Source organism: Marmota flaviventris, chromosome 1 (assembly GCF_047511675.1).
Source record: "Marmota flaviventris isolate mMarFla1 chromosome 1, mMarFla1.hap1, whole genome shotgun sequence".
Classification (NCBI taxonomy): Eukaryota; Metazoa; Chordata; class Mammalia; order Rodentia; family Sciuridae; genus Marmota; species Marmota flaviventris.
Window position 1 is genome coordinate 190,276,574 of NC_092498.1, and position 26,212 is coordinate 190,302,785.

A 26,212-nucleotide genomic window follows, 5' to 3' on the forward strand; every position below is an offset into this window, starting at 1 on the left:
GAGCATCTTAACCAAAGAGAGGCAGAGTAATCTGACAATCTAGACGGGAAGCAATTCTGAATTGGAGTTAGGGTTTGCTAAAGAGCCCATCAGCTGGGTTTTGTTGTGTGGTTGTTTAGGGTAATATCTTTATTGGTAGCTATTCACACAGGGTACATTTCTTTGCCTTTCTATTCCATTGGCTTCTCAAGCATTGTGTATTAAACATAAGGAGATGTTGCTGATGCCTAAGGTCATGACTGGTACATCTCCTTTTGTGGATTGAAATGCACAGAAACGATAGTGAAAAGAGTGATTGGCTCTCACCCTCTCACTTCCACCTGTACTGGCCCCTATCCCACTCTCCTCAGAGCAAGGCACTGTTAGGATGGCTCTCAAGGACTCTGAGGTAGGCCTGGGGTTCTTCACCTGGGGCTTATGGGCCTTAAGAAAATCAGTGAATCCTCTGAAATGATAAGTAAAAGTGTGTATGTGTTTCTCTCCTCCCTATCCAGGAATGAATTTATAAAATCTTTATCAAAATTAGGTGAAACCAAAAAGGTTTATGAGTAACTGTCCCTGAACTTATGTACCCTAACCTGCCATTCCTGTATGCACAAAGGGCCCCGAGGCCTCTGATGCACAGAGGACCAAAAATGCTGGTTTAAAGCAAAGGTTGGAAATTTATATGCCTTTCAGGGTTGGCAGGAATTGTTGAGATGGGGAGCATCCTCTGGTCAATTTATAGGCAGTCGCTGGTTGGTGGTGAATGGTACTGAGCATGCTCTGCATAAAGATTTTGTAAATAAATAAGTAAATAATAAACACTGATCAGCCCCGATGATGGCAGCTTTTTCTATAACAAGGGGGGAAAATGAGATGTCCCTCGTTAGATGCATTATGAGGGACTGTGCTTTAAATTCTACCTCCTCAGTCATGGTAAACATCCAGTAGGTGTTCATTCCCAGTGTACACTGACCACTTTCCCCAAATGCCTATGCCTCCAACTTGGGGGTGAAGTTGGCTGTTCTCCTTTCCCCATAATTCCACAGGGAGGCTTTGCCTTCAGGCAGCATGCAACACCCCATTTGCAGAGACAGCACTGCAAAGTGGATCCTCCGGAGCTGTGCAAATTTGTACCCTTTCTTTCTTTCCCTTCCTTTATTTAGTTAGGTGCATGACAGTCTTTTTTTTTTTTTTTTTGTCTCTTGCCTGTTGATTGTGTTTTGCAGGCATCAGACCTAAACCACTTAGGCTTGTCAACACGTGTGTGGCAGCCACGGCTGTTCCCAGCACCAGTCTCATCTGTTTTTCTCTCTACCTTATCCCTCCTGACTCCTGTCACTTCTCTCACACTTCTGGGCTTTTGCTGTAAGAGGACTGATCAACCCAGAAAAGGATTCCTTTCCATCTGAGGTGTAAATGAGCCAATCGCATCTCTTTAGATGTAGGCTTCTCACAAGGAAACTTCCTCCAACTTCTTTGAGAAGCTATTTCTTCACTGTCAAATAAGTTCTATGTGAGTTTTTGCAGGGAGATGTTGTTTTGTTTTGTGCTTTTTTTTTTTTTTTAATTTCTTCCGGTTAATTTTTGGTCGTGGTTCTCTACATTGTATGTACCCTAGAATTACCTGAACAGCTTCTAAAAATCCCAGATGCCCAGGCCCCTCTCCTGAATAATTAAATCAGCATTCTTGAAAGTGGACGCAGGCTTCACAACTCATCAAGTTCCCCAGCTGACTGATTCCAACCCACCCCCAGAGTTGATAACCACTAATCTAGGCTAACCACTAATCTAAGACTAAAATCCTACAGTGCTGAAAGGCTGAATTCCATGTCAAAGAGATTTGATTTTATATTTTAAAAAAAATCATTAGTTTCTTAATGAACAAATAGATATTTGTCTCAAACATACCCTACACATACACAAAAATCAACTATAGAAAACATGGGCTCACTTTTCTTTGTTTTATTTTGGCAGTGTCTTGTAGGAAAAACCTAAAGGGTTAAATAAGTTATCTCACAAATGAATCCAAATATAAACATTGTAGAAAAAATTATATATATATATATATATATATATATATATATATATATATATATATATTCATTGTTGTGTTGGTCCCAAATTTAACACAAGGTTCAGAGAGCATTTCTGTCTGTATTTTTAGCTAAGCATAGAGCTCTTGGTCTGGGAGACATCAAGAATTTCAAAATAGTTTGTTACCTAAAAATACGCTTCCTGAAATGAACTTGAGGCCTGAAAGGGATGAACGGGTTTGTTTTTTTTCTTCTATATTTACTGCTGCCACAAGAAAGCAAATCTTAAATACATACATGTCTATATTTTTAGAGACCCAGGAAACAGGTGCTGTGCCCAAGCAACAAAGAGGGTAGCAGGGCAAGGTATTGACAGAAATCTAAATGTCACAAGACAGAAGGTGACTGGGGTTAGGCATGAAACTGTTCCTCTCTAGGCAAGAGCATACTTAACACAAGCAGGACACATCAGGTTCTGCTCAGGCCTTCCAAGAGGGATTCCTTGGAGAAATACCTCCCAGATTCCTAAGGGCCAAGGATTCCTAGTGCAATGTGTGATCTAATCTTTCTTAGTCTGGAAGAGTGTATGCTGATGCCTGTTTGTTGGTCCAAACTAGCAGCCTTGAGTTACTTTATTTGGCTTTCCTAACAATGTGTTTTAAACTACCATCAACAATGGAAATGGATCTTATTGAGGAAAAAAGATGGGGAATGGGGTGTTGTACCTTTCTCATGGCCTCTTTGCATGCATGTGCATTGCAAAAAAAAAAAAAAAAAGGTCATCTTCGATATTTTATTGAGAAATTGTGAATAAATATTATGTTTATAATCACTCCTCCCCAAGCTGAGTGAACAAGTTCTGTATCCTGTCCCATTTGGTGCAGAGGACCAAATGTGAACTCCTCGTGATTCATGTTTTCATTCATTTATTCAGTAATTATTTTGGGGTTCCTTCTACAATGGCAGGTGCTCTTTGGGGCACTGGAGATTTAGTCATAAACAAGGTAGACCAAGTTTCATGGAGCTGACATTTTGGTGGATAGTTTATCAACAAGTATGTGACCCACATCGTTTGTGTGGGTGATAAAAACAGAATCCCGTTGTAGTTAGTCACAGGTAGTTTTAGGATGAAGGGTGACCTTTAATCAGAGACCGGAAAAGTGACAAGAAGTCAGACAAAGGTAATAGAAAGTGAAACGCCTGAGGAGGAGTAATCCAGCCTTCTGCCCCAAAGGAGGCTGAATGACCTTGCAGGTGACATGTGAGGAGCAGGGAATTGGTGTAGAGGAGTGGTAAGGGGCACAGGTCTTTGAGCTGGAATCAACTCTCATTTGCCTTCAGGACCCCATTGCCTCACCCCTGCTGGGGACTGTGTCTGGGAGACACTTAGTAAGTGCTGGTGAGTCACCTCAGGGCAATGAGTGGAAGTCAGAGCTCAGGAGAGCCCATCTTCTGACAGTGGGCCCCTCTAGCCCTTTCAAGTGCAGACCAGGAAAATGGCAGCAAGGTCTTGTGCCCCCACAGAGATTCTCCCCTTTCACTTGGCCCTCTCCCTTCTGTACTTCATGACACTGCTTCGTTGTGACCTTTTCTCTGAATGACTTTTCTCTGGTTCCCGCATTCTTTGTGTCTCCTTCTATTTCGGGTTGTCCTGCCCTGAATTGTCTCCTTGTCTATTCACCCAGCTAAACTATAATTTTCTTAAGGGTACATTCTTTGTGTGTGTGTGTTCTCCCAGCATCCTCTGCGATGCAGAGGGCTGGTCTGTTTTTTTATTGAATGATAAGGTTTTGGTATAAAAAAAAATGCCTTCTGATAATCACTGCTAAAAGCAAGAAGCTACTGTCCTTCCACCACCACCACCACCACCACCACCATGCAATGGCTCCATTACAGATTGCATTCATGAGGGCATTCTAATCTGATGTGAAGGAATTATTTTGTCCTTCTCCTTATTCATTCTCATGACATTGAGTTCATTTGAAATTGCATAACATCTTCGGGAACCCATTGGCAAGCTGCCTACAGTTGGATGATTATCTACTGTCTCTTTCCCTCCCTGTAGTTAACAATGACATGATGGTCACTGAAAACAACGGTGCAGTCAAGCTTCCACAGCTGTGCAAATTTTGTGACGTGAGATCTTCCACCTGTGACAACCAGAAATCCTGCATGAGCAACTGCAGCATCACATCCATCTGTGAGAAGCCACATGAAGTCTGTGTGGCCGTGTGGTAAGGGAGCTTTTAAGAAACCCTTTTTTCCTTTCCTCTCTTTACCAGTCACTGTGGTTGTGGTCCTTAGAGTTGGCCCCGAAGTATACACCCCTATCTTGTTTTCTTTTCATTTAGACCCAATGTCTTCCAATTATTTATAACTCCAGGGATATTCTACATATTTTCAAGTAAACATGCAATTGAGTAAATAAGATGACCTTTCATATTTATCATAAATTAGAAAATGCCTCCTTGATTTACCACTAAACAGAGTTTTAACTGACACCTCCTCAGTACCCCATAGTGACCCCAGGAACTTTGTTCTTTTGAGGCCATCTCAGTTCTGCATTGGGGAAGGAAAGGAGATAAAGCATTGACTGTTGGAAAAGGGAAATAACTGCCAGAAATTGGAAAGCTACTAAGGAAGCCAGAAAAACAGCCCATTGCTCTGTCCGAAGCCCCAGTAATACCAATCACTGGGCAGGACAGCTTCTCTTAGATGAGATTCTTTATTCTCTCTCTTTCCCTCACTCTCATTTCCTCCACCTCACCTTCCTCCCACATACAAACATCTCAAATATTTCTTCAAACCTATGCAATGAGTACCCATGAATTATTTTTTTAATTCATGGTTGTAGATCAAGAACATGAGCAAGCCATAAACACCCGATGATCATTCAGAGAGTCCCAATTTTATAAAAATGTCTAAATCCATTTCCAAGATTCAACATTTTGCAGACTTGACCTGATGTTGTGAATTTCTTGGTTATTTTCTTAAAGTAGTTTAGATGGACTCCTGGCTGGTTAGCAAAGAACATGAACCCAAATATCTCTTTCCTTTTTGGGGAATGAGTCCTTTGAGACTTTCTCCAGCCACAGATTTGCTTGGATGATAGATCTGGAAACCTTTCAAATTTCCGTACATACCAGGGGATGAGCTGGTTTCTTAAGAACTAAAGGAATGTTAAGAGCAAAGGCCTGTCGTGACAGTCTGCTGTACCTGCCAGCTTCACCTAGTTTGGGGCAATGCTTTTGAAGAAGGGATTTTGACAAAGAGCGTGTTCTGAGGAAAGGGCCTAGTGTGATTTGAGGTTTAGAAAGCATGCTATCTGAGGATGGCCCTTATAGTTAGACATGGCTGGTGCAGTAAGAAGAGGACATAGCTTCTACTGAGAGCAACTGAAAAGCTTTTGGTGGAGAATACAATAAACTCATTCTGCATGATTGTAGAGGGAAGAGGAGGATCCCTGACACTGATGAGAGGATAGACTTGTGCTCACTGTGAATTTAAGTAGTTTCATAATCAGAGTTTCCCAACATCCGAACAGGCTTCCTTCTCTGGAGGTCAGTGAACCTGGATGACCTAAAGAGGGAAGATTGACACCCAGACTGAAGGGCCTCCCTGCTTCCTTTGGGGTTCTGCTCCCCACTGCTTGTCTTTACTTGGGGGATCTGCTGTGCTTATGAGAGCTTCCTTCTGCTACTCAGGACAGGCTTTTTTAATTAAGATTTTTTTTTTTTCCTGATCCAGATGATTGAATTCAAATCAAGTCCCTTCCAAAGAGAGGCTTTGCTTGTCTCAAAAATGATATGTAGGGGAGAGGAAACCCCACCCCCCTCTTTTTTGGTGTCCCAGCTTTAAAGAGTAAATATAGTGAACATTATTTTTACATGTCTTGACCAAGGCAAATACTTTTACAGAGTTGGTGTGTTGATAATGAGAAAGGGAGATACAGTGGGTGCTGTGGGGTACCTCCCTGTCTGGGAGAATCCCTCCAGGGACTTCTTCTCCACTGACAGGAGCTGCTCCATTCATGTGGGACCCCACTCATAGGCAGCCAGCTCATGGGCTGGTGATGCAGAGGTTCAAATTTCTGGCCACTTGCCTCCATTGGGTCAACTTTAAGAGTTATTCTGGCTTCAGAGCTTCTGTTGCATCAGCTGAGGCCTCTGTTGCAACATGCATTGCAGTTGAACTTCTCCCTCTGTGATTACTGCTTCCTTCAGTGTGTTACCAGTGCATCTCCAAATCCCTCCTGCACAGAAATCTCATAGCCTCAATGTCTATTTCCAGGAAACCCAAACTAGACAGGAGACAATTTTAAAAATAGCCAAGTGTGGAAACAGAAAGACTTCTACCATGGAGAAGGTTCCAATGCTTTCATAGGTTTTGGTGATGGTTTTCATTCATTCTTTGATTCATTCATTTGACTAATATTGGTTATATAGCCATTGCATGTGAAATGCTTAAGCTTTTCCCAGGTATGGAAATATTTTGGAACCAAAATTTTATTATAGGGATTCTTCTTTCAGTAGATATTGGCAGCCTGTTCAGTGTCTCAGAGCAAATATTGCAAGACAAAAAAAGAAATCTGTACATAGAGTTATTACTGAGTTTTCCCTTCCTGTGCTGAGTTCTCTCCAAAGATGTTTTTCAAACTTAGTTCTGTTGGCAGAGAGCACTGTTTCACGGATAGGTGAGATATCAGTTGAGGACTTTACTCAGACCCAAGCTCTGTAATTGTTTTCTCTCTACGATCTTAGCTCGCTCAGCAGCAAGAAGGTGGAAAACCAGAAACTCTGAAAAAGCTGCACAGTGATTATAGAGAAGCTTTATTTCTTGGCTCACAAGCCCTTCCTCCACCTCTCGAAACTTCATGAAGAAGAGTCACTATGCTTTTCTTTAGAAGTTTAGACGATTCAGCCTGCTTTCATTTTATTACCAAACAAACAAAAACAACATATACACATAAAATGGTGGGGGCAGGGCAGATGCTCTTGTCCACAACTTTTGCAAAGACTTCCCAACAGCTTGGAGATTCAGGATGGGGAGGTTTTTTTTTTTTTTAATGTAAATTATTTGTGGTGTGATCCTGCCAAATTTTATTTAGTTTCTTTTAGTTCCCTGATAGCCAGCCTTGAGTAAGGACTCTGATTGTCCCTCTTCTTATAATAATAGGGATCTACCTAGCAAGGGGTTGCTCCCTGCGGTCCCACTGGAGAGTTAGTTCCAGGACCCTTGAGCTCTTTTGCAAAGGGCACTTGTGCTCTGCGGGAGTCAGCTCTGGGCTGCATGGATGTCAACACCACTTCTCCCTGGTTGGGGTGCTCTGGCTTCACCACATTCCTACTCTTCTGAACTCCCTGCTGACTAACTGACCTTTAGTGTCCTTGAAGTGGGAACCAAGAAGGTGGCTCTGTCAAAGTGCTGTTTCCTTCAGGGGAAAGGCCCCACCTCTCTGTATTAGCTGCCAGTTGCTTCTCATCTGCCTTCCATTTTCCTTTCTGAGAGTATTGTGTGTGGGGGGGGGGGGTGAAGAGATGAGGAGGTGTTAACATACACACCCATTCGTCACCCATGTGTCAACTCCTACAAGCACTCAGAAGCCTTCTCATGGAAGGCTCCACTGGCAAACAGACCGGACCTATGTGATCATTTAAGGCTACCTGGCTCTTCCTCAGGCTCCCTTTATACATATAGACTATCATTCAAGAGAATAGTTATTTTGCATCTGAAATGGGCTGAGACATCCTTTCTGTTGGTCTGAGGTCTCCCAAGATGGTACATTCCTGAAGGAAGCAGAGAAAGTGCTAGAGAGGTGATGCCCTTTTCCAGGGATGCTGAAGTTTTATTTTGAGGTCTGTAATTTTCATTAATTGTGTCGTTTTTAAATGTAAAGGTACACACAGAGCCAACCGAGCATTTCCAAGAACCCAAGAAAAGTGCAAAATAAGACATTCTCTGAGCCCTGCGCTGAAGTAGTCTGCAAATATGTGGTTCAAAGGGATTCTAAACATAGAAATAATTCGTTTATGACAACATAAAATATCGCACTGCACTGTAGATGAAGAACAACCTGCAACTCTTTCCCATGTGTTTTAATTAATTTTTCTTCCTCTCCTGCTCCTTTCTGTAATTCTGGAAGCTACAATTCTTCATCTGCACTGTTTTTTTTTTTTTTTTCCTTTTGTTGGCAGAACCAGCTGCTGACATGGACTATGCCTCTCACACAGAGTGCCCTGTGGCCCAGCAAAGAAAAAAGAGAATCTACCACCACTTTCCTGGCATACTTTCTGAAAACCATATAGCTGGACAGGCCCCTGATTCTGTCACATGAGCTAGGGGTGTGATGGGAGCCCTGCAGTACACTCTGGATGGAAGGTTTAAAATTATCCTGAGTATACCTAAGGAATTGTATGTTTTCCTGTGCCTTCCCCTTTAATGATTCAATTAGGACTTAATGTGTAATATTCTCCGGCAAGACAGTCCCTAAGGAAGCCATCATGTTTATACTCATAAGTGGGTTCTGAGCATAAGCAAGGGAAAAACGGGAAAGAATGGAATAAATACAGGAGATTAGGGGAGAGCCTACTAATGGTGGAGAACAGGAACGAGTGGTCACTGTAAAGACCAGATTGCCTTTCTGTCCAGAGACCATATTCATTCATTCATTCATTCTTCTCTCTCCCCACTCCCATCCAACAAACTGCTACACACCAGGAGGAAGAATGACGAGAACATAACACTAGAGACAGTTTGCCACGACCCCAAGCTCACCTACCATGGATTCATTCTGGAAGATGCTGCTTCTCCAAAGTGTATTATGAAGGAAAAAAAAGTGCTTGGCGAGACTTTCTTCATGTGCTCCTGTAGCTCTGATGAGTGCAACGACCACATCATCTTCTCGGAAGGTGAGTTTTCTTCTCTTGAGGCTCTGCATGGGCTCCTTGAATATCTGAGGCTGATGCTGGAGAGTGGGTTTGTGCCAAATGGATCATGAGCCCATTCATCTGGTGGGAGCTGCTTTTGAAGGTCCACATGATCCTTTGTCTTTGGCAGATAATTTCCTTCATCCAGTTCAGTGGTTCTCAATGTGTGCTCCCTGGAGCCACAGCAGCAGCAGCAGCATCAACTGGGAATTTGTCTGAAGTGCCGATTCTTAGGTGCCACCCCAGACTACTGAGTTAGACAGTCTGTTTTAGATAAAATATGAGAACCACCATTCTAGAGATTTGAAGAGCACTATTGGATACTTGGCAGTAGTGGTGTTGGGAGAGGGTTTCTTTGAATTGACTGAAGCGCTTTAATGTGCCATCCCTGGGATTTGTCTAACAGGTCTTGTCATTGGTCCCATTTAAGAGAAGAATTGGAATACAGTGGGAAAATAATGACTCGAAGTTTTGCCCAAGAAGCCAGGGAGAGTCTAGACATAAGCCTCCATCTTTGAAGTTCAGCATTCACTCAACTTGAAAAGAACACAAACTAGCCCCTGAACTTAAAAAAAAGTTTGATATTTTTTTCATTACAAATACAGTATATGTTTTTATCTAAAATCCAAACAATCCAACAGTGTGTGACAATTAAAGATCAAAGCACATTTTCCTCACCCCCCCTCACTTCCAAACCAAGAGTTAATCTATATTGACAGTTTGCTGGATGCAAACATCTCTATTGTTCATTCCTATTGGCTCTCCCTCTTTCCTGTCTCTTCCTACACCCTTTTTTTTCTTCCCTACTTCCCTCCATTCATCCATCTCTCCATCCTTCCATCATTCATCCACCTGTCCATCCATTTTAACTATCTTTAGTTCAAATATGTGATTATACTATACATAAAATTTTACATTTTTTTAATTAGCCACTTTCACAGTTCCTTCTAGACAAAGCAGTACATATAAATATACTTCATACCTTCTAATTGTTATCTAGAATTCCATAATCTGTGGTCACCTTATGTGACTGACCTAACCATTCCCCTTTTGGAAGATGGTTTAGGTATCTCCAGTTTTCTGTTTAATGTTGCATCAAGTTTCTTTGTAAAAAGAAAAAAAAAAACTTGTACATTTGTGCTAATAATTTGATAAAACAGCTTGCTAGATGTGAAATTTCAGGATCAGAACGTATGCACATTTTAAAATATAGATAACTGCTGTCAAATTATTCTTTCCCAAAAGAGATATTTGAGCATATGGATTTCTCTGCACCCTCTCCAGCACTGGACATTAATAAGTCTTTTACTTTTGTCGGCCTGATAGTGAAAATAATATTCTCTTGATTTTAGGAAGTAGATTCATAGTGGAAATGTTAGTTTAGATGAAAATAGGCTTGATTCAATTATAAACATTGGATTTTGGAAAGTACACGCCACCTGACTTGGAGAAAGACATATTCTCATGCTTTGTGTGTGGGACCCAGCAGCTCTGCACGTCCAGCTCTTTCTTTTTGTGTGTCCTTTGCCTGCTGCAGTGTCCCTCTCTTTCTGTTTGGCTGTCCACCTATGCCAATGACTCAATGCCCTAAAATTGGAATAATCATCTTATCAGCACAACATTCACCAAAATCGCTCCTCCTACATGTTTTCTCATCTTATAATTTTTCTTCTGTTTCTATGTGATTTGAGTCATGAGGGAAGAGGTGAACAGATGACAATCACTCTATCCTGGCTTGATGTGTCCACTTCCTTTTGAAAGAAAGCCAGGCCAAGCCTAATAGAAAATCCAGGCAAGTTTATTGCCATCTATAAAACTTCTCTCTCCTTCTGCATATTGGCATGTTCACAATGGGGGAGTTAATTTCATCCAGAAGGACAAAAGTTGATAAATGGCCTGTAAGATGGATATGTATTTTACAGTAAGCCCTTTGGATAGCAGTGACTGTAGTTTTCAGTGTATTTCATTCAACTCAGATAAGGATCATAGGCATTCGTTCATATTTTCCTTCTTATTCATTATCAGACTAATCTTTCTTTCCTTTTGAGGTGAGAGAATCAGCATAAAGTCAATTTCGCATTGTAGGACCCACAAGAGCCCTAACAGCAGGTGACTCAGATGTCTGGGTGATTTCAGAGTCTGCAGTGCTCCGGGGTGGGGGTGGGGTGGAGATGCTTTGTAAACATCTCTCTTCTCTGTGTTGGTATATTTCTCCCCCTGCCTAAAAGAGCAGGTATCAGGAGCACCATCTCTCCTCTTGTTACCACTGCCACTTCTTTATACATCACTGAGAAGTGAAAACTCCACAAGCAATTTTTATTTCTCCTCTCCACGTGGAACAAGGTGATAAACACAGAAGCTATGGAGTACATCGCACTGTGTTATTGGTAGTTTAGTACTTTGTGCTTGTTGCCGGATTTTGGATCTGTGGCCATAGAACAAAAATTAATTAGAGTCAGAATTCTGTATCTGTGGGTCTTACAGCCATGGAGTCAACCAACCATGGGCTGATAATGTTAAAAAAATATATATTGTGTCCATCCTTAATATACACAGACATTTTTTTCTTGTCATTGTTCCCTAAACAATAGAGCACAACAACATAACTCCTGTTAGGTATTCTAGTAATCCAGAGCTGATGAAAATACGGAAGGATGTGTTTAGGTTAAATGCAAATACTATACTATTTTATATGAGAGACCTGAGCATTGGAGGATTTGGGTATCCACAGGGGTCCTGGAACCAATCCCTCATGGATACTGAGAGAGGCAACCGTCCTTACTTCTTTTCTTAAATATGTAAGGGAAAATAGTTAAGCCCCAATAATTTCTTCTTAAATGTAGATTTTAATTTTTGTTGCTGCTCTTAATGATAGCTACTACTCAGAGAAAATACCCTTTTATTGTGTGGGGTAGAAGACTTCCCAGGGTTTACCTTATTCCACCTCCCTCGGAGGTAGGGACTGGTAGCATCCTTACTTAGGGAGGAGAAAACACAGATTAAAATGTTTAACACTTTGTCCAGGATCAGGCAGCTAGGGGGTGGCTAAGCTAAGGTGGCTATGGGTGGCATTAAAGCCTATGAGAGTTTTTCTTCTTTCCTCCATTTCCTCCCCTCCTCTCTCTTCCTTCTTTTATCTCTCTGTATCTTTTTCTCTGTTTTCTAGTCAGATAATACATTTACATGACAAAAAAAAAATCAAATGCTACCAAATAGGATATGGACAGGCAAAGCAAGCCTTCCTTTGGGTTTATCCCCTGATCTCCTGTTGCCTGGGAGCCATTGTTAGTAGTTGATCATCCATTCTTCCAGTGAGATTTTTCTGCATGGAATTATGGATAAATCCTGAATGTGGCAAAGCATATCACTGAGATGTTTTTAAAAGTCAAATTCATTGGTATATAATTTACATAACATAAAATTCACCCTTTCAGAAAGTGGAGTTGCTGAACTGCGGTAAATGTATGCAGCTGTGTAACTGCTGCCACAATCAAGATAGGGAACATTTCTGTGACTCACAATATAGTAAATTTCCTCATGCCCTTTTACAGTTACCACTGGGATTTTTGTTCTTATTTTTAAAATGTATTTTGCTTCCTTCCTGTATTTTCTGACTTCCAATTAAAATACTTAACCAAGGAGCCATGACTTAAATCTTCTGAAGAATGGGCACCAGGGGTACACCCCAGCCTCCGATGACAAGATGTTGTTGTGGTCCTCTGCCTCTAGACACCTAAGTTGGGTCTAGGAAAACAAGCAAATAACACACACACACACAAACACACACACACACACACGGTAGCTCTCCTTCACCTGCTGCATATACTAAACTTAAGTAGAAGGAACAGATTACATAAAGGTGTTGTTCATTTTCTTGAGTTTGCAAACCATTGTTCTAGAATAAAAGAGTTTAAGGAGATCTTGCTGGTTTTCTCTTGGAACAAGATGCCACCTTTTACCATTGCAATCCCCCAGTGGGGACTTGTGCTGTAATTGATGGTTCCTCTCTACAGTGGCTCAAGAGGAGACAGTCAGGAGAAGAAGAATCACTAAAGCAGGTGGGGGTCTGCTCTTCACAACTACCCAGCTAAAAGTCCCTTCTCCTTTCTGGTTTCTGAAGATTCCCTCTTGCCAAAAGACTATTTAGAGTCAACCCCCATACTCACTAAAATGTAACATTCATATTAGAAGAGAAGGTGTCTGGATTGATCATTACTAATGGTCTGCTGATGGCTGTCAAGCAGATAACACCTGTTAGGCAGGAGAACTGAAGTCCTGCATAGGGATGTGGAAGAGGAAAGAAATCCTGAGCAAACAGTTGCCCTGTTTACTTGCAAATGACACAGCCACTTTGCAAAGACCGATTGTAGGTATTGATCTCCCACTGAACCTTGCAGAGTCAAATACAATTATTGTTTTATTCATTTCATAAGTTATATCTTCAGTGTGGTAAAGTCACTTAATTTGAAGTACTCTGGGTAAGGAGATGGTTTATGTGATTTTAGGTAAAAAAGAAACAGTCTAGTACAGTGGTCAGGAGTGATAGCTGGAGGCAGGTGTCCTGGATTTAGGGCCTATTCTATTGCTTCTTAGCTGTGCTGTTCATACAGTGACATGCCACGATCTTGCCTCGGTCCTCTTATCTATAGAATGGACATTCGAAAGGGGCCAGAGGTGTTGCTGTGAGAATTGAATATATTAATAGAAAGTTCTTACAGCAGTACCTGGCACAGGGTAAGCAGTCATTGTCCCTTAGCTGTTAATGTCATCTGCATCCTTTTTTAGAAGGGATTTGGGACTTGTCTGAAAGCAGGAAGCCAGGGGCCTGTGTAGGCTGTAGGTCTATTTCAGCATTGAAGTTTATGGTTGGATTTGCCCAAGCTCTGCAAGCAGAGCATTCAGACACCAAGGTACCGCAGCACAAGCATTTTGGAGGGGTTTGCTTTGTTTTAATCCCTGCTTCATCCAGTTTCTCTTTTTTCTCCACATGCCTTCACAGAGGCAAGAGGAGCATGCTGAGTCTAGGATTTCTAATCAAAGCTAACCACATCCCTGACATTGTTGGATAATATAACAAATTAGGCACGTTGTTCCTGTTTTGACTCAGAATCACAGCAGGAAGCAGCTAAATAAAACTGGAACAACTCACAAGTGCCTTTCAGATCAGTGATTAGAGTAATCGCAGTTCTCTACTTTCCAAAGGGAGTCATCCCCTCTTCTTTATTTCAGCGGAAAGTTAGCTCAGGGCCATGTGGCCTTTTCTTTGAGTGTCCACTCCTCTGCTGGCCAGCTAGTGCTGATAATGGCATCCAGAGGTTGGGTAGATTCAAGGAAATGATGCACAGGAGCACCCAGCACTGCAGCTGGCACAAAGTAGAGGTCTCCTGTCTTACCTTGTTGCAACCTGGGCAGGGGAGCACTTCATGCCAAAGGACACACCTCTTCCAGCGTGGTGGTGACCCTTGATGCTTGGAGGGCCTGCAGATCAGCAGCTGCAGAGTCAAGGGGAGCCTCAACCTCAGGGCCTCCTGGGCCTTTAGTATCATCATCAACCCTAAGACAAGGGCCTTGTATTCTGTTAGCACACTGAAGTGGGAGAGGCACTGTTGTGAACTTGCCCAGGAAGGAAGAAACCAGAGACGTGAGTCTTGTTAATTTCATGCTATAAACTCCCTGAAGAGGAATAAATTTGACCTTACCCATGTGGTCATTTTGAAATGAGCTAAGTATTCTTTACTCAGTTTACTTATGTCCCAGGACTCTTTTGTGATGTGCAGGTCTTTTTTATGTACTTCACAAGTATTGTTCTAGTGTAGATCTGGGTACAGAAGATGAGACCCGTTATCTGTAAACATTTAAAAAATATGTTTATTTTGAATCTATGCATAGTAATTGTACATATTTATGGGGTACAGTGTGACATTTCAACACATGTACATAATGTGCAATGTCTAATTCGCATATCCCCACAGACATTTATCACATCTTTGTGTTGTGAAAAATCCTCTCTACTAGCTATTTTGAAATATTCAATTAATTATTGTACAAATATAATTACCCTGCTGTGCCATGGAACATTAGAAAGAAGCTCTTCTATTTAACTGCACCCCTCCTCCGGTTAATCATCTGTTCTCTCTATTCCCTTCTGGGCAACCATTCTTCCTATTTTCCACTTCTGTGAGACCAACACTTTAGTTTCCACACATAAGTGAGAAGACTTGGCATTTGTCATTTTGTGCCTGACCTATTGCACTGAATACAATGTCCTCCAGTGCCATCCATGTTACTGCAAATGACAGGATTTGATTATTTTTTAGTTGCATAGTATTCCATTATGTATAGATAACACATTTTCCTTATCTGTTCATCCATCAGTGGACACCTAGGTTGATTCCATGTCTTGGCTATTGTGAATAGTGCTGCTATCAACAAATGGGTGCAGATGTCTCTTTGACATACTAATTTCAGTACTTTTGGGGATATAACTGGTAGTTCTATTTCCAGTTTTCTGAGGGACCTCTATATTGCTATTTCCCCTCCTGCTTTTTTTTTCTTGCCATGCTAAGGATTGAACCCAAGGCCATGTCATGTGCGTACTAGGCAAGCGCTGTACCACTGAGCTCCATCTCCATGTTGTTTTGCATAATAGCTGGACTAATTTATATTCCCACCAGCAGTATTTGACAGTTCCCCTGATCCATCCTTGCCAGCATTTGTTAGTTTTTGTCTTTTTGATAATTGCCATTCTAACTGGGGTGAGGTGATATGTCATTGAGGTTTTGATTTGCATTTCCTTGATGATTAGCGATATTGAACATTTTTTCAGACTTCGTAAACGTCTTTTGTTTCTATAGTCATGTTTGTGTTTGTTTACCTGTGGGATTGCCCTCTGTATGTCCCAAAGCCAGAAGACATTTAGGAATGTTTTCAAGATGCATTGTACAAGGTATTGTTCCGAATTGGTTCAAAAAGGATGCTATTTGTTAACCCTGGAGGAGTAATAGTGCGGTATTAAAAAGAGTTCAGCTGAATTGTTTTGCCCTGCAGTTGTTTGGTTTTGTTTATCTGCTGCAGAAAGCAAGAATATAATCCATGGGGAATTAAAGGGTTAAAGGAGGTGTGTTTCTGGATACTTCCAGTTCCCAAATGACTAGGTTTCCCACCATCCTACCTTTTCTCCTAACTTAGAGCCAAACAGCTCATTCTAGAAATTAGAGGCACGGCGGAGTGCAGGAAGGGGAATTAGTACTGGACTCAAGTCCTGTACTTTGAGTAGATTGGCATTAAGGCCAGGGGCCCACTCACTCCATCCTTAACTGAAGTGAAGGCAAGGTGCTACCATCCCTGTGGCCCAGGAAGAGGGAGCTCAGAGAACCGATGTAGAGATGAGGGCTGCCCTGGGTTGTATTTACCTGTGCTAATCATTTTCAGGTGTCTTGTTTTACAGAGTCATAACATTTTTAGGCTGAAATGAAACCACTGAAATTATCTCATCCAGACTTTTCATTGACAAAGAAATGGGTCTCTGGCGAGGAGCATGGTTTTCCTAGGATCTCGGCATTGGTTCCCTTCCCTTTGTCCAGAGAAGACTCAGAGAATATTGTCCCCATTTCAAGGAGCACCTGACTCTTGAACGTTCCTGTGGTGGCAGGGTGTTGCCTTCTTATCAGTCTTATGCCTCTGGGAGGCTACACACCTCACACAAGAGGCTACTGTGCGCCGAATGGCAGCCCAGATTATCATTCTGGCACATTCATGGAAGAATTGTAACCTCAGGTCTCCACTGGCCCCATGTCTATGAGGATGAAGGATTCTACATGATGGTCAGCAGGATGCTCATTGGAGACGATACAGTGGTGTAGGGGTTAAAAAACAAGGTCGTCCCATGTTCAAGTCCCACTTCATTCCTTTACAAACTGAGTGGTCTTTAGATGAACAGCTTCACTTCAGTTTCCCCTCTGAAAAATGGGAGGTAAAAATAGTAAGTACCTTGAATAGGATTATTGTGAAGATAAATGAATTCGTTTAGGTAGAAAACTTAGAAGAATACCTGGCACATTTGATAAATTTTGGCTGCAAAATGCTACTGTCATTCCACTAGATTCAAATATCTTTTCTTGGCTTTTTTTTTTTTTTTTTTTGGTATCAGGGATTGAATCTAAGGGTGCTTAACCACTGAGCTACATCCCAGCCCTTTTTTTGTATTTTATTTTGAGACAGGGTCTCACAGAGTTATTTAGTACCTCACTAAGTTGCTGTGTCTGTCCTTGAACTTGCAATCCTCCCACCTCAGCCTCCTGAGTCTCTGGGATTGCAGATGTGCACCATCATGCCTGGCTTGTCTTTGGCTTTTATTAGATGAGTGTATTCACCTCCTTCCTGAATTTTTCCCATAGGAGTTATGTTTAGGTGCCATCCATCCTAAGCAAATCAAAGTGTTGTGTTCCCCTCAGAGAGTGTTGTGGAGGATGCTGTTCACCACATTGCATCGTTATCTTCATAAGGAGGAAGCCAGGAGACATTTCTTTTAGCTGTTTTGGAAACATTGTTCTCCTTGTGAGGAGCTGTTTGCTTCTGATCATAGGGATACTTTGAGGGTAGAGAGAAGGGATGAGCAGGCTTCTTTGATAAAAGTCTGGATAATAAATATTTCCAACTCTGCAAAGTACAGATTCCCTATTGCAGCTTCTCTTCTGTTGAAGCAGCCACAGGCAGTATGTAAAAGATTGAACGTGACCTTGCTTCAGTACAAACTCATTTACAAAAACCGGTCTCATGCATTCTGTATACTAATATCATCCTTTCTTTCTTGTTTTACCCTGTTTTCTTGCGTTTACATTCCACTTGTCATAATTTTGGCTCCTATTTTGACTTTTTCCCCTATTATCTCTTACTGTGTCTATTAGTAACTGCACATGATTCTTTTTTTTTTTTTTCCTGTTTTGGAACAGGATAGGATTATAAGTCATTTTATCAGTTGCATCTAACTAGCTCAGAAACCAGGACGCTAGAAACCACTTCTGACTCAAAGTTTAACCTATGTGGTTAACAAGGGACGCAGACCATCAAATGTACATCAAATGTCACCCAATGATCCTGTTGATGACCTGCAAGCTCTGTGTGGGTTTCAGCTTCTCTACTGTTGATGCAAACCCTCTAACCTGAGAAGCTGAGAGAAAGAAGGAGGAGAGGACTTCTCCTGGCCCCAAAGTTTCATTGTTGTAGAATTTCTTTTAAATGAAAACAGCCTCTCTGGTTTGCAAGCCTCACTCTGGCAGGAAGACAAATGCTTTTTTTTTTTTTTTTTTTTTTTTTTAACAGTATCAGACGCGCGGTTTCCTGTCTATGTTTAACTTGCTAGCAGAACATCTCAGCTAGCTGGTTCCCCCTGGACCTATTGCGACCTTAATGGCGTTGCCTCACACCATCCAGCAAGCCCACTCTTGATATCGATCACGTGCCTCGGGCACTTTATGATTTGCATTGCTTTCTGAGGAAGGGAAGACTTAGAAATGTGTCTCCTGACTCCTAAATACTGGTTTGTGTTTGCCCACCCTTCTCATTAGGGAGCTGACTTCTCCAGGGAAGCTCTTCATTCTTGCCTATAAGAGATGAGAAGAAGTCACCATGTGTTGGCACCTCTGGGGGATTCTGGGTGTGCTGCCTTTGAATCGTGCGCTCACTCTCCAGAACAGTCGCTTGCCAGCTGTGCATTTTTATTTTGAGAGATACAGACCAGAATTTACTTTCTGGTCTAAATGCACAAGAAAAAAAAAAAATAGGTGTGGAAATATGGTTGAGAAAAGTTGTTAGAAGTGGAAGAAAATTATGAATTAAAGTTACTCATCTTATCCCTGGGAAAAGAAATCAGTTATTTGAGGGGATGACTCAGAGCTGAAGGAGCTTTTGGATATGAACAAACTTTGGCTCCCAAGCCTATTGTGAATCCTTCAAATGGCCCATGTTTGGCCAAGGAGATAATAAAGATGGTGCGTGCAGGAGGGCATTTTGACTCAGTCAAGCGAAGCTTAGAATGTATTTGCAGTGTCTTAAGCAAAGAAACTCACTATTGTGGATTTATTTTCCCTGAGCCTCAAAGTAAACCGAGATGTACTGAGGCCAGATGTGGTTGCTGGTTGTGAATGTGTGTACCCTAGAACCTCTTTCTGACATGAATCACTGCAGAATGGAATCCATTGTGGACACAGACAGTCTCGAGTTCATCCACTGTATGTGAGTGGCCTATAAAGCAATGGGACCCCTGAGGCTAGCATTGCAGCTAGACTGGTGATTTGTCTATAGTCCCATGTTTCCAGTAATGGCCCATGTGTCCCATAAACTCCACACCCATGGGTGATGGCAAAAGGGTCTACTGAGACTCTTCCTGCTGCTTTAATGTTAGAGTCCCAGTGTCCCAGCAGGAAAGAAGACTCAGGGCTGAACACTGTGAAACTTCCCCTCCCACACTAACCTCCAGAGGCTCTATGTACTACCACTTGATCATCTGGCCATCTTGCCTTTGGGAGCTCTTTTCTGATACTAGTCACTCCTGCATGTTGCTAATTATGTGAAGTATCAATTTTACCATCAATAATTATGCCTATTTTTTAAAGAAAAAATGAATGCTAACTTTTAAAGCAACAAATCCTAGTTGCTTTTCTAATCCTCATTAGGACATACAGTTGGTTCTAATATCAAGAACAATTGATCTGAAATTTTGTCATTAGAATACCTTCCCTTCCTTCCATTTTTCAAGGCCCCATCCGATTCAAAATAGTTGTTTCTCTTGCCAATCTGGAGAAGTCACTCCCAGCTATGGCTGCATACTGAAACACCTGAGGAGCTTTAAAAACGACTCATTAACTAGGTCTTACTCCTGCAGTTTCTGACTTAATTGGTCTGGAGTCTGGAATCAGGAATTTTCTTTTTAATACCCCAAGATATTCCAGTATGCGGCCAACACTGGAAACCACTGGGCTCAAGGCAGTTTGTTCCACCAAACTCCGTTATATTTTTCATCACGCTCCCCATGTAACCTGGAAAGGGATGGTATCAATTAGAGAATGGCAGCCAGCACAGGAAGGAGCTGAGTGAGAGACAGCCTTCTAAGGTGAGAGGAGGAGACAAACACCTGTGCAAGCCATCCCCAGCAGTAACAGGATGCTATGACACCAGACAGTTGTGTTTTCAACAATTTCCAAGCACTCGGTTCAGATCAAGGGCAAGGACCTTATTAGCAATAGACATCTGAGGTTTGAGCCCTGATTAAAGGATGCATCAAAGCAAAGCAGGTGGCTGAAAGGCTGGGTGGCAGAGTTTGGTGCTACCATCTTGGCAATGGCACAGTGGTAATGGGAAGGCAAGGCGGCATGCATGGTTTTAGGAGGTAAAAATGCTCAGTGAGAAGGAACTGCAGGGCACTGTCGTTTATGTAAAAAGCCAGAAAAATGAAGATGTGCTGTAGAGATCAGTATTGATACTGGGAATAATTAATATACATTTCTAAATAATCTTGTCTCCCCACTGGAGGACATCCTAAAATAACTTAAGAAAGATATCTCTGTTTGGGGATTTCCTGAGTACATGAGAGTCCCATAGAGAAGCAGCAAGAAAAAGAATTAAGTAATCAGGACAGGTGGAGGACCTTAACAAAATCCAAACTTAATAGAAGATGAGTGCAAAGCAGAAAATGGAAAAAAAAAAAAAAAACCTACTCCAAATAACCGATGTCAAACTTGACTTTCTGCCGATGGAAGAACCTACATGTCATCATTTCTTGGGCAAAGCCTGGAATCATGTAGGCCCTCTGGTTTACCTCCTTCTAAAATCACAGCAACAGAAGTAGCAAGGATCTATAAAAATCCAAGGCACAACACAAAGCATGGAAAGTGTAGTAGAAGGGGTGCCAAAACCAACAAACACAGAATCAGGGTTTTAGCTTCCTGAAATGATCGGTTTCCTGAAATCTAACAGGCAGATGTAAAATCAGACATGTAGGTCCAAAGGATCCATTGCAGAGGAGCAGTTATCAGCTGGCTCACTATCTATCTGTTCAGGTGTTCAAGACCCAGGGGTTTAGAGGTGATCTAAGGTCATCCTCAATTCAGGACGCTCTGGTCAAAAGCATCAAAACAAAATAACAGAAAAAGCAAATAATCATTTGTCCTAAACTGTGCTCATGGGAAGAGGAGGCGTAATCCTATGGTAGTCTCTGCTGCTCAGAGTAGTTCCAGGTGTTGTAGTTGGGTTGAGCAAGACACAGCACGGGGAATCTTGGAGAGCAAGAAGAGTTTCAGAGAACAGATGACTTTATACATAGAAAAGGATCCTAACATTTATTGGATGATACATACGAAGGAGGTCGATTTTAGAGTCTGATGAATTTGTCAGACTTTAGAGTCTGATAAATATATCTTTGGAAAAATGAATTGAAAGAGGGATGTTCAGCTTGAAAAAGAAATGATTTCCAGAGAGGGATTTAATGTCCAATAGGAGGTTAATAGCTCTCATCTCATAAAACAAGGAATTATTTTGTTGTCTTTTTTTTTTTCCTTTTGGAGATCAGCAGCATGATGACAAAAAAGTACAAGTACAGAAATACATGTGTGTGTGTGTGTGTGTGTGTGTTTTAATTTCCTCACATGGCTTTGTCTTTCTTTTATTTTTAAAAATTTGTTCTAAAGTAGCTGTACATGACAGTAGAATGCATTTTGACACATTGTACACAAATGGAGCACAACTTCTCATTCCTCTGGCTGTGCATGGTGCAGTCACAGTGGTTGTGTAATCATGCACATATATAAGGTAATAATGTCCGTCTCATTCCATCCTCCTTCCCACACCCATACCCGCCTCCCTCCTCACTCCCCTCTCTGCCCAATCCAAAGTTCCTCCATTCTTCCCTACCTACACCCCACCCCCTTTATGGATCAGCATCTGCTTGCCAGAGAAAACATTTGGCCTTTGTTTTTTTTTTTTTGTTTTTTTAATATCCTAATGTCTAGCCTTTATCCCAGTTCAGCATAAAGGGGCAGGGTCCCTCTATAGAAATATTTCAACCATTTTTTTACCTCTACCTCTCATGAATAGTCTAGGAGAGGTTGTGGTACAGATTAGTCTACATGTAAGATTCATTTATTGAGGTGAGAGTCAAGAAGAGAATAATACAAAGGAGACTATGTGGTAGGGGGAATAAATGAATTTTGAAATACATACAACTGTAATAAAACTATCACATGGGGAGAAGCCTTCTTCCATCATTTAGGGAAAAAATATTCTCAGGCTGTCCAGAAAGTTTAACAGTGCTGCCAATATACTGGGAGTTAAATTAAATTCTGTATGCCTAGTGAGCTTTCTGTCCTGTTGTTTAATTAAAATGATTTTTATTGTTTGCTTGAATTTGTTTTCTTTTTATTGAGATGATGAATGGGGAATCATATCTCATTCTACACTTCTCCGCTAGTTAATTGACTAGAAAATTCTCATGGACCATTTTTTATTGCCTACTACTGAATATAGTTGTACCAGCACTTTGCAGACAATTCCGCTAAAAATTTCTTTGTGAGAGGGAAGCATCTCTGTGGCAGAGCATCAAGGAACTGGCAGAATACCAAGGAACTTACTCTATTTTTGGCTCAAACAGTACTTCTGAAGCTTTAATGTGTAAATGAATCACCTAGGAACTTTTAGTTGCAGATTCTGATTTAGTAGAACTGTTAATACAGTGCTGAGATTCAACATGTCCACTAGGTTCTCAGGTGATGGTGCCTCTGGTCCTGAGACCATACTTTGAATAACAAAATATTTAGAGATGCAGAAGATGGTGGTAAGAGCTTTCAACTCCACACATGTAAACCATATATATATATATATATATATATATATATATATATATATATATATATAGTGTCATAACTTGGAGTTTCTTTTTTTCTTTTCTTTTTCTGTGTGTATGTGTGCATAAGTGTGTATAGATGTACGTGTGTGTGCATGTCACTCACAGACACATACATGTGTATCATATACGGACATATTATACACGGATATATTATAGTCCATTATTCACATTTCTTCAGAGCTACAAGTCTTTGTTGTCAGTTAAATTTAGAATCCAGTCAAGGGCCACACAATAAATTTGATTGTTTGGCCTCCGTAGTGTGCTTTTTTTCTATGACATTGACTTTGAACAGGCTAGGCAGTTTATTTTTATAGAGGCACGTTCTGGATTTGTCTGATGTTTCTTACTCGATTATATTGTGATTAAATATTTTTGTAAGGATTTTACTGGTGTCTTATTGTGGGATTTTTTTAAAAACATAATCCTACAAAAAACAAACTCTACATGTGTGTTCTGAGATATTATTACTAAGGAAACTGGAGATACACCTTGGATGATAAAGCCATTGATTTAAAAACTCAAGGGTATGATAACTATAAAAGTTGGAAATGGTAGTTACTCTTGGAGGGAGGGAGGCAGGGAGGTGTCTGATTGGCTGGGGAACATGAAGGGACTTCTGAGGTGGCTGGCAATCATATTTTTTGACCTGACCAGTGGGTAATAAGCATTTACCTTATAATAATTCACTACTCTAGATACTCATTTTATGTACTTTTCTGTATTTGTGTTTTATTTCAGAATCTAAAATAGTTTTTTACAAGAGAAAAATCAGAACAGTAATTAATAGAGGTCATGCCTTGCCGCTGGGCTAAGGAACCTTGTTCCTGGGCTTTCAAATCCCCTTAAGATTTGGGAATGGGGAAGAGGGAACTCCATGCTGTTGTTTGTAAGCACCGGCTCTTTGTCAGGAACTTCAAATGTATAATTGCTCTCAGAATCCTCTTTCCAAGTATTAGTCTCCTTTTAGGGGTAAGAAATGAAAAGTTAGAGTGATTCACTCAACAGCTGCCTGGCTGGTCTGAATATCTTCGGAGCCTTTGTTTTTTCCCATATCACCCCACGGTCTCCCTAGCAATGCACCCGCAGGACTATTGAATAACTGAAAATTTCCAACCACGGATGTCCCACACAGAGAGGCCAGACTTAGTTGCAAATAAGGACCCATCTGCCAATGTCAGAGCCTTAATAAATAAATATTTTTTTGAAAGACAAATGTCAAATTCCTTTTGTTTCCTCCCTTTCTTTTTGGTCTCTAAAAGATAAATGTTAGCATGCTATTAAAAAAGAAGAAGAAAAAGAAAGAAAATTAAAAGAAAAAAAAAAATGGACAGAAACCTCAAGGGGAAATCCCATGGCATACTTTCCTGTGGTGTGACTGAAAAATAAACAAGTTGACTTCTAACTTAAGCAAGAGTGCACATCCATGCATGCTCGCACGCACTCAGGAGACAATGAAAACAGGTTGCTCCCAGACTCCTTTAAGTGATGACCCAATCTGATAGAGTTTCCAAAAGATTCTAACCTCTTTAACGGAAAAAAAAAAAAAGCCTAAGTGGATTAGTTAATATGTCTTGATAAAAACCAAACCAACATGAATGACTTTGAGAAGTGCATTCTTGCTTTAATGGTTGAGAGACTTTGGCAAATTTTCCACAATAAAAGTGTTTGGAGCCAAACATCACCAAGACACTAGGTGATGGTTTTCTGCACATGTCAGTCCCTTGGTATACTAATGAATGTCATGGGAGAAGCAGAGAGATTTCTTGTGACATTGTCATGGATGCCTTAATTATAAAGATGTTCACACACCAACATATTCCCCAAAAGTAACAGAATATATATGTAACTGGCCAAGACCCAAAGAAGGAAACTGTGCTAAAGAGAGATAGGCTAAGGGGAAGGAGGAACTTCCTGTCTCTAGTTATTATGTTAATTACAAATTTAAAAGGACAGCATTCATTTATGTATTGAGCATCTACTAGGGAGAAGCTTTTACTTGGTAGGAATATTTACTTTGGTAAGAATTTTACTTTGGTAAGGATATTGCAGCAGCATCCAAACTCCATACTCTCCCCTGTAAAATGGGGTAACAGCATAACTTGTAGGGTTGCTAGGGAAGTAATGTGAGATGATGTTTATAAGATGAACCACTCAGTTTCTGGTCCCATAAAGCACATGCTGCTTTACTTATCTTTATTATCGTGAGAAGAATTTGAAAGAGGGCTTCCCAGTTCACTACAGAGCTCCCTTCACACACTTGACACAAGCTCTGGCTGATGACGTAGTTGCTCCGGCGGAACACACTCAGCAAACCAGGGAGATCTACCATTGGCAGTAGCTACTAACTTCCCAGAGAAACTGATGAATCTCAAAATCTGCTCTGAGGCAAGCCTGGCAGAGAGTCCAGAGTCAAATGCCTTCACTTTGCCGAGGGTACTTGGCTTTTTGTGTGTGTGTACTATGGACTTCTTAGATGGCTGAAGCCTCCAGACTCTTTCCTGGAATGCTGTTTTCAAATGCACAAAATATAATTCTTAGGATTTGAAAGAAAAAAAATTTATATTGAAATACAGTGACCAAATATTTAAAAAAATGAATTTGGATACTTATGTCTTTATTTAGTAGCGCTTTATCAGGATCTAACTGGCAGCAGATCTGAAAATATTGAAAGGTCTAAGTGATGCAGGTAAGCAATAGGTCCAGGCACCTGTAACAAACATAGATGGCATAAAAATCAGTGGTTTCTATTGGTGACAAAATCATAGGTAAACCCAATATTGGGAAATGTTAAATTTTAGTTAAAGGTTACAGAAAATTGGAGGTTTAACTTTTGCTCATTTGAATTCACAGAAGCACTGATTTCTATCCACAGTGCTCAGGCTGAGAAGAGTGGATATTATAGTGTTGAACTTCTTTTTTTTTTTATGAAACTTAGGGAAATTCCACCTAGAGTTTTATCTAGTTTGATGTTCTATAATAAGAGACTATGTGTGGAAGACTCCAGTAGTTTAACAATTATGTCTTAAGCCCTACTATGTGATAGGCAATGGAATAGTCTTTCAGAAAAGAAAGATTTGGGGGGTTCTCCCCATGGAAAAGCTTTTCTTCCCCAGCAGGGAAAAGATACATATTTGTATGTTGTTCTTAGTTAAGAACCAAGGAGAACGTACCCAGACTATGCTCTTTTAGATGCCCTGTCCACAGATTGCCAGTATCACCAAAGCAGCTATAAAAGCACTCAGTCCAGCCTCCAATCAAGAAAACCACTTTATCAAGTTGAGAGGCTCTATAAAGTCATCCTTAATTGGCTCTCAACAGTGTGAAGTTTAGGGAACATCATGGCATGAGGTTAAGAGCCCTGGCCAATCAAA

General features: G+C 40.9%; 1 protein-coding gene across 2 annotated transcripts in view; it reads left to right on the top strand.

The window, feature by feature from the left end:
* Tgfbr2 (transforming growth factor beta receptor 2) overlaps positions 1-26,212 on the top strand; it is an 82,864-nt gene that overhangs the window by 31,196 nt on the left and 25,456 nt on the right. For both annotated transcript variants that reach the window (XM_027932616.2, XM_027932615.2), the window contains 2 exons: positions 4,084-4,252; positions 8,736-8,926. In XM_027932616.2, coding sequence (XP_027788417.1) covers positions 4,084-4,252; positions 8,736-8,926 — 360 coding nt within the window. The remainder of the gene's footprint in view (positions 1-4,083; positions 4,253-8,735; positions 8,927-26,212) is intronic.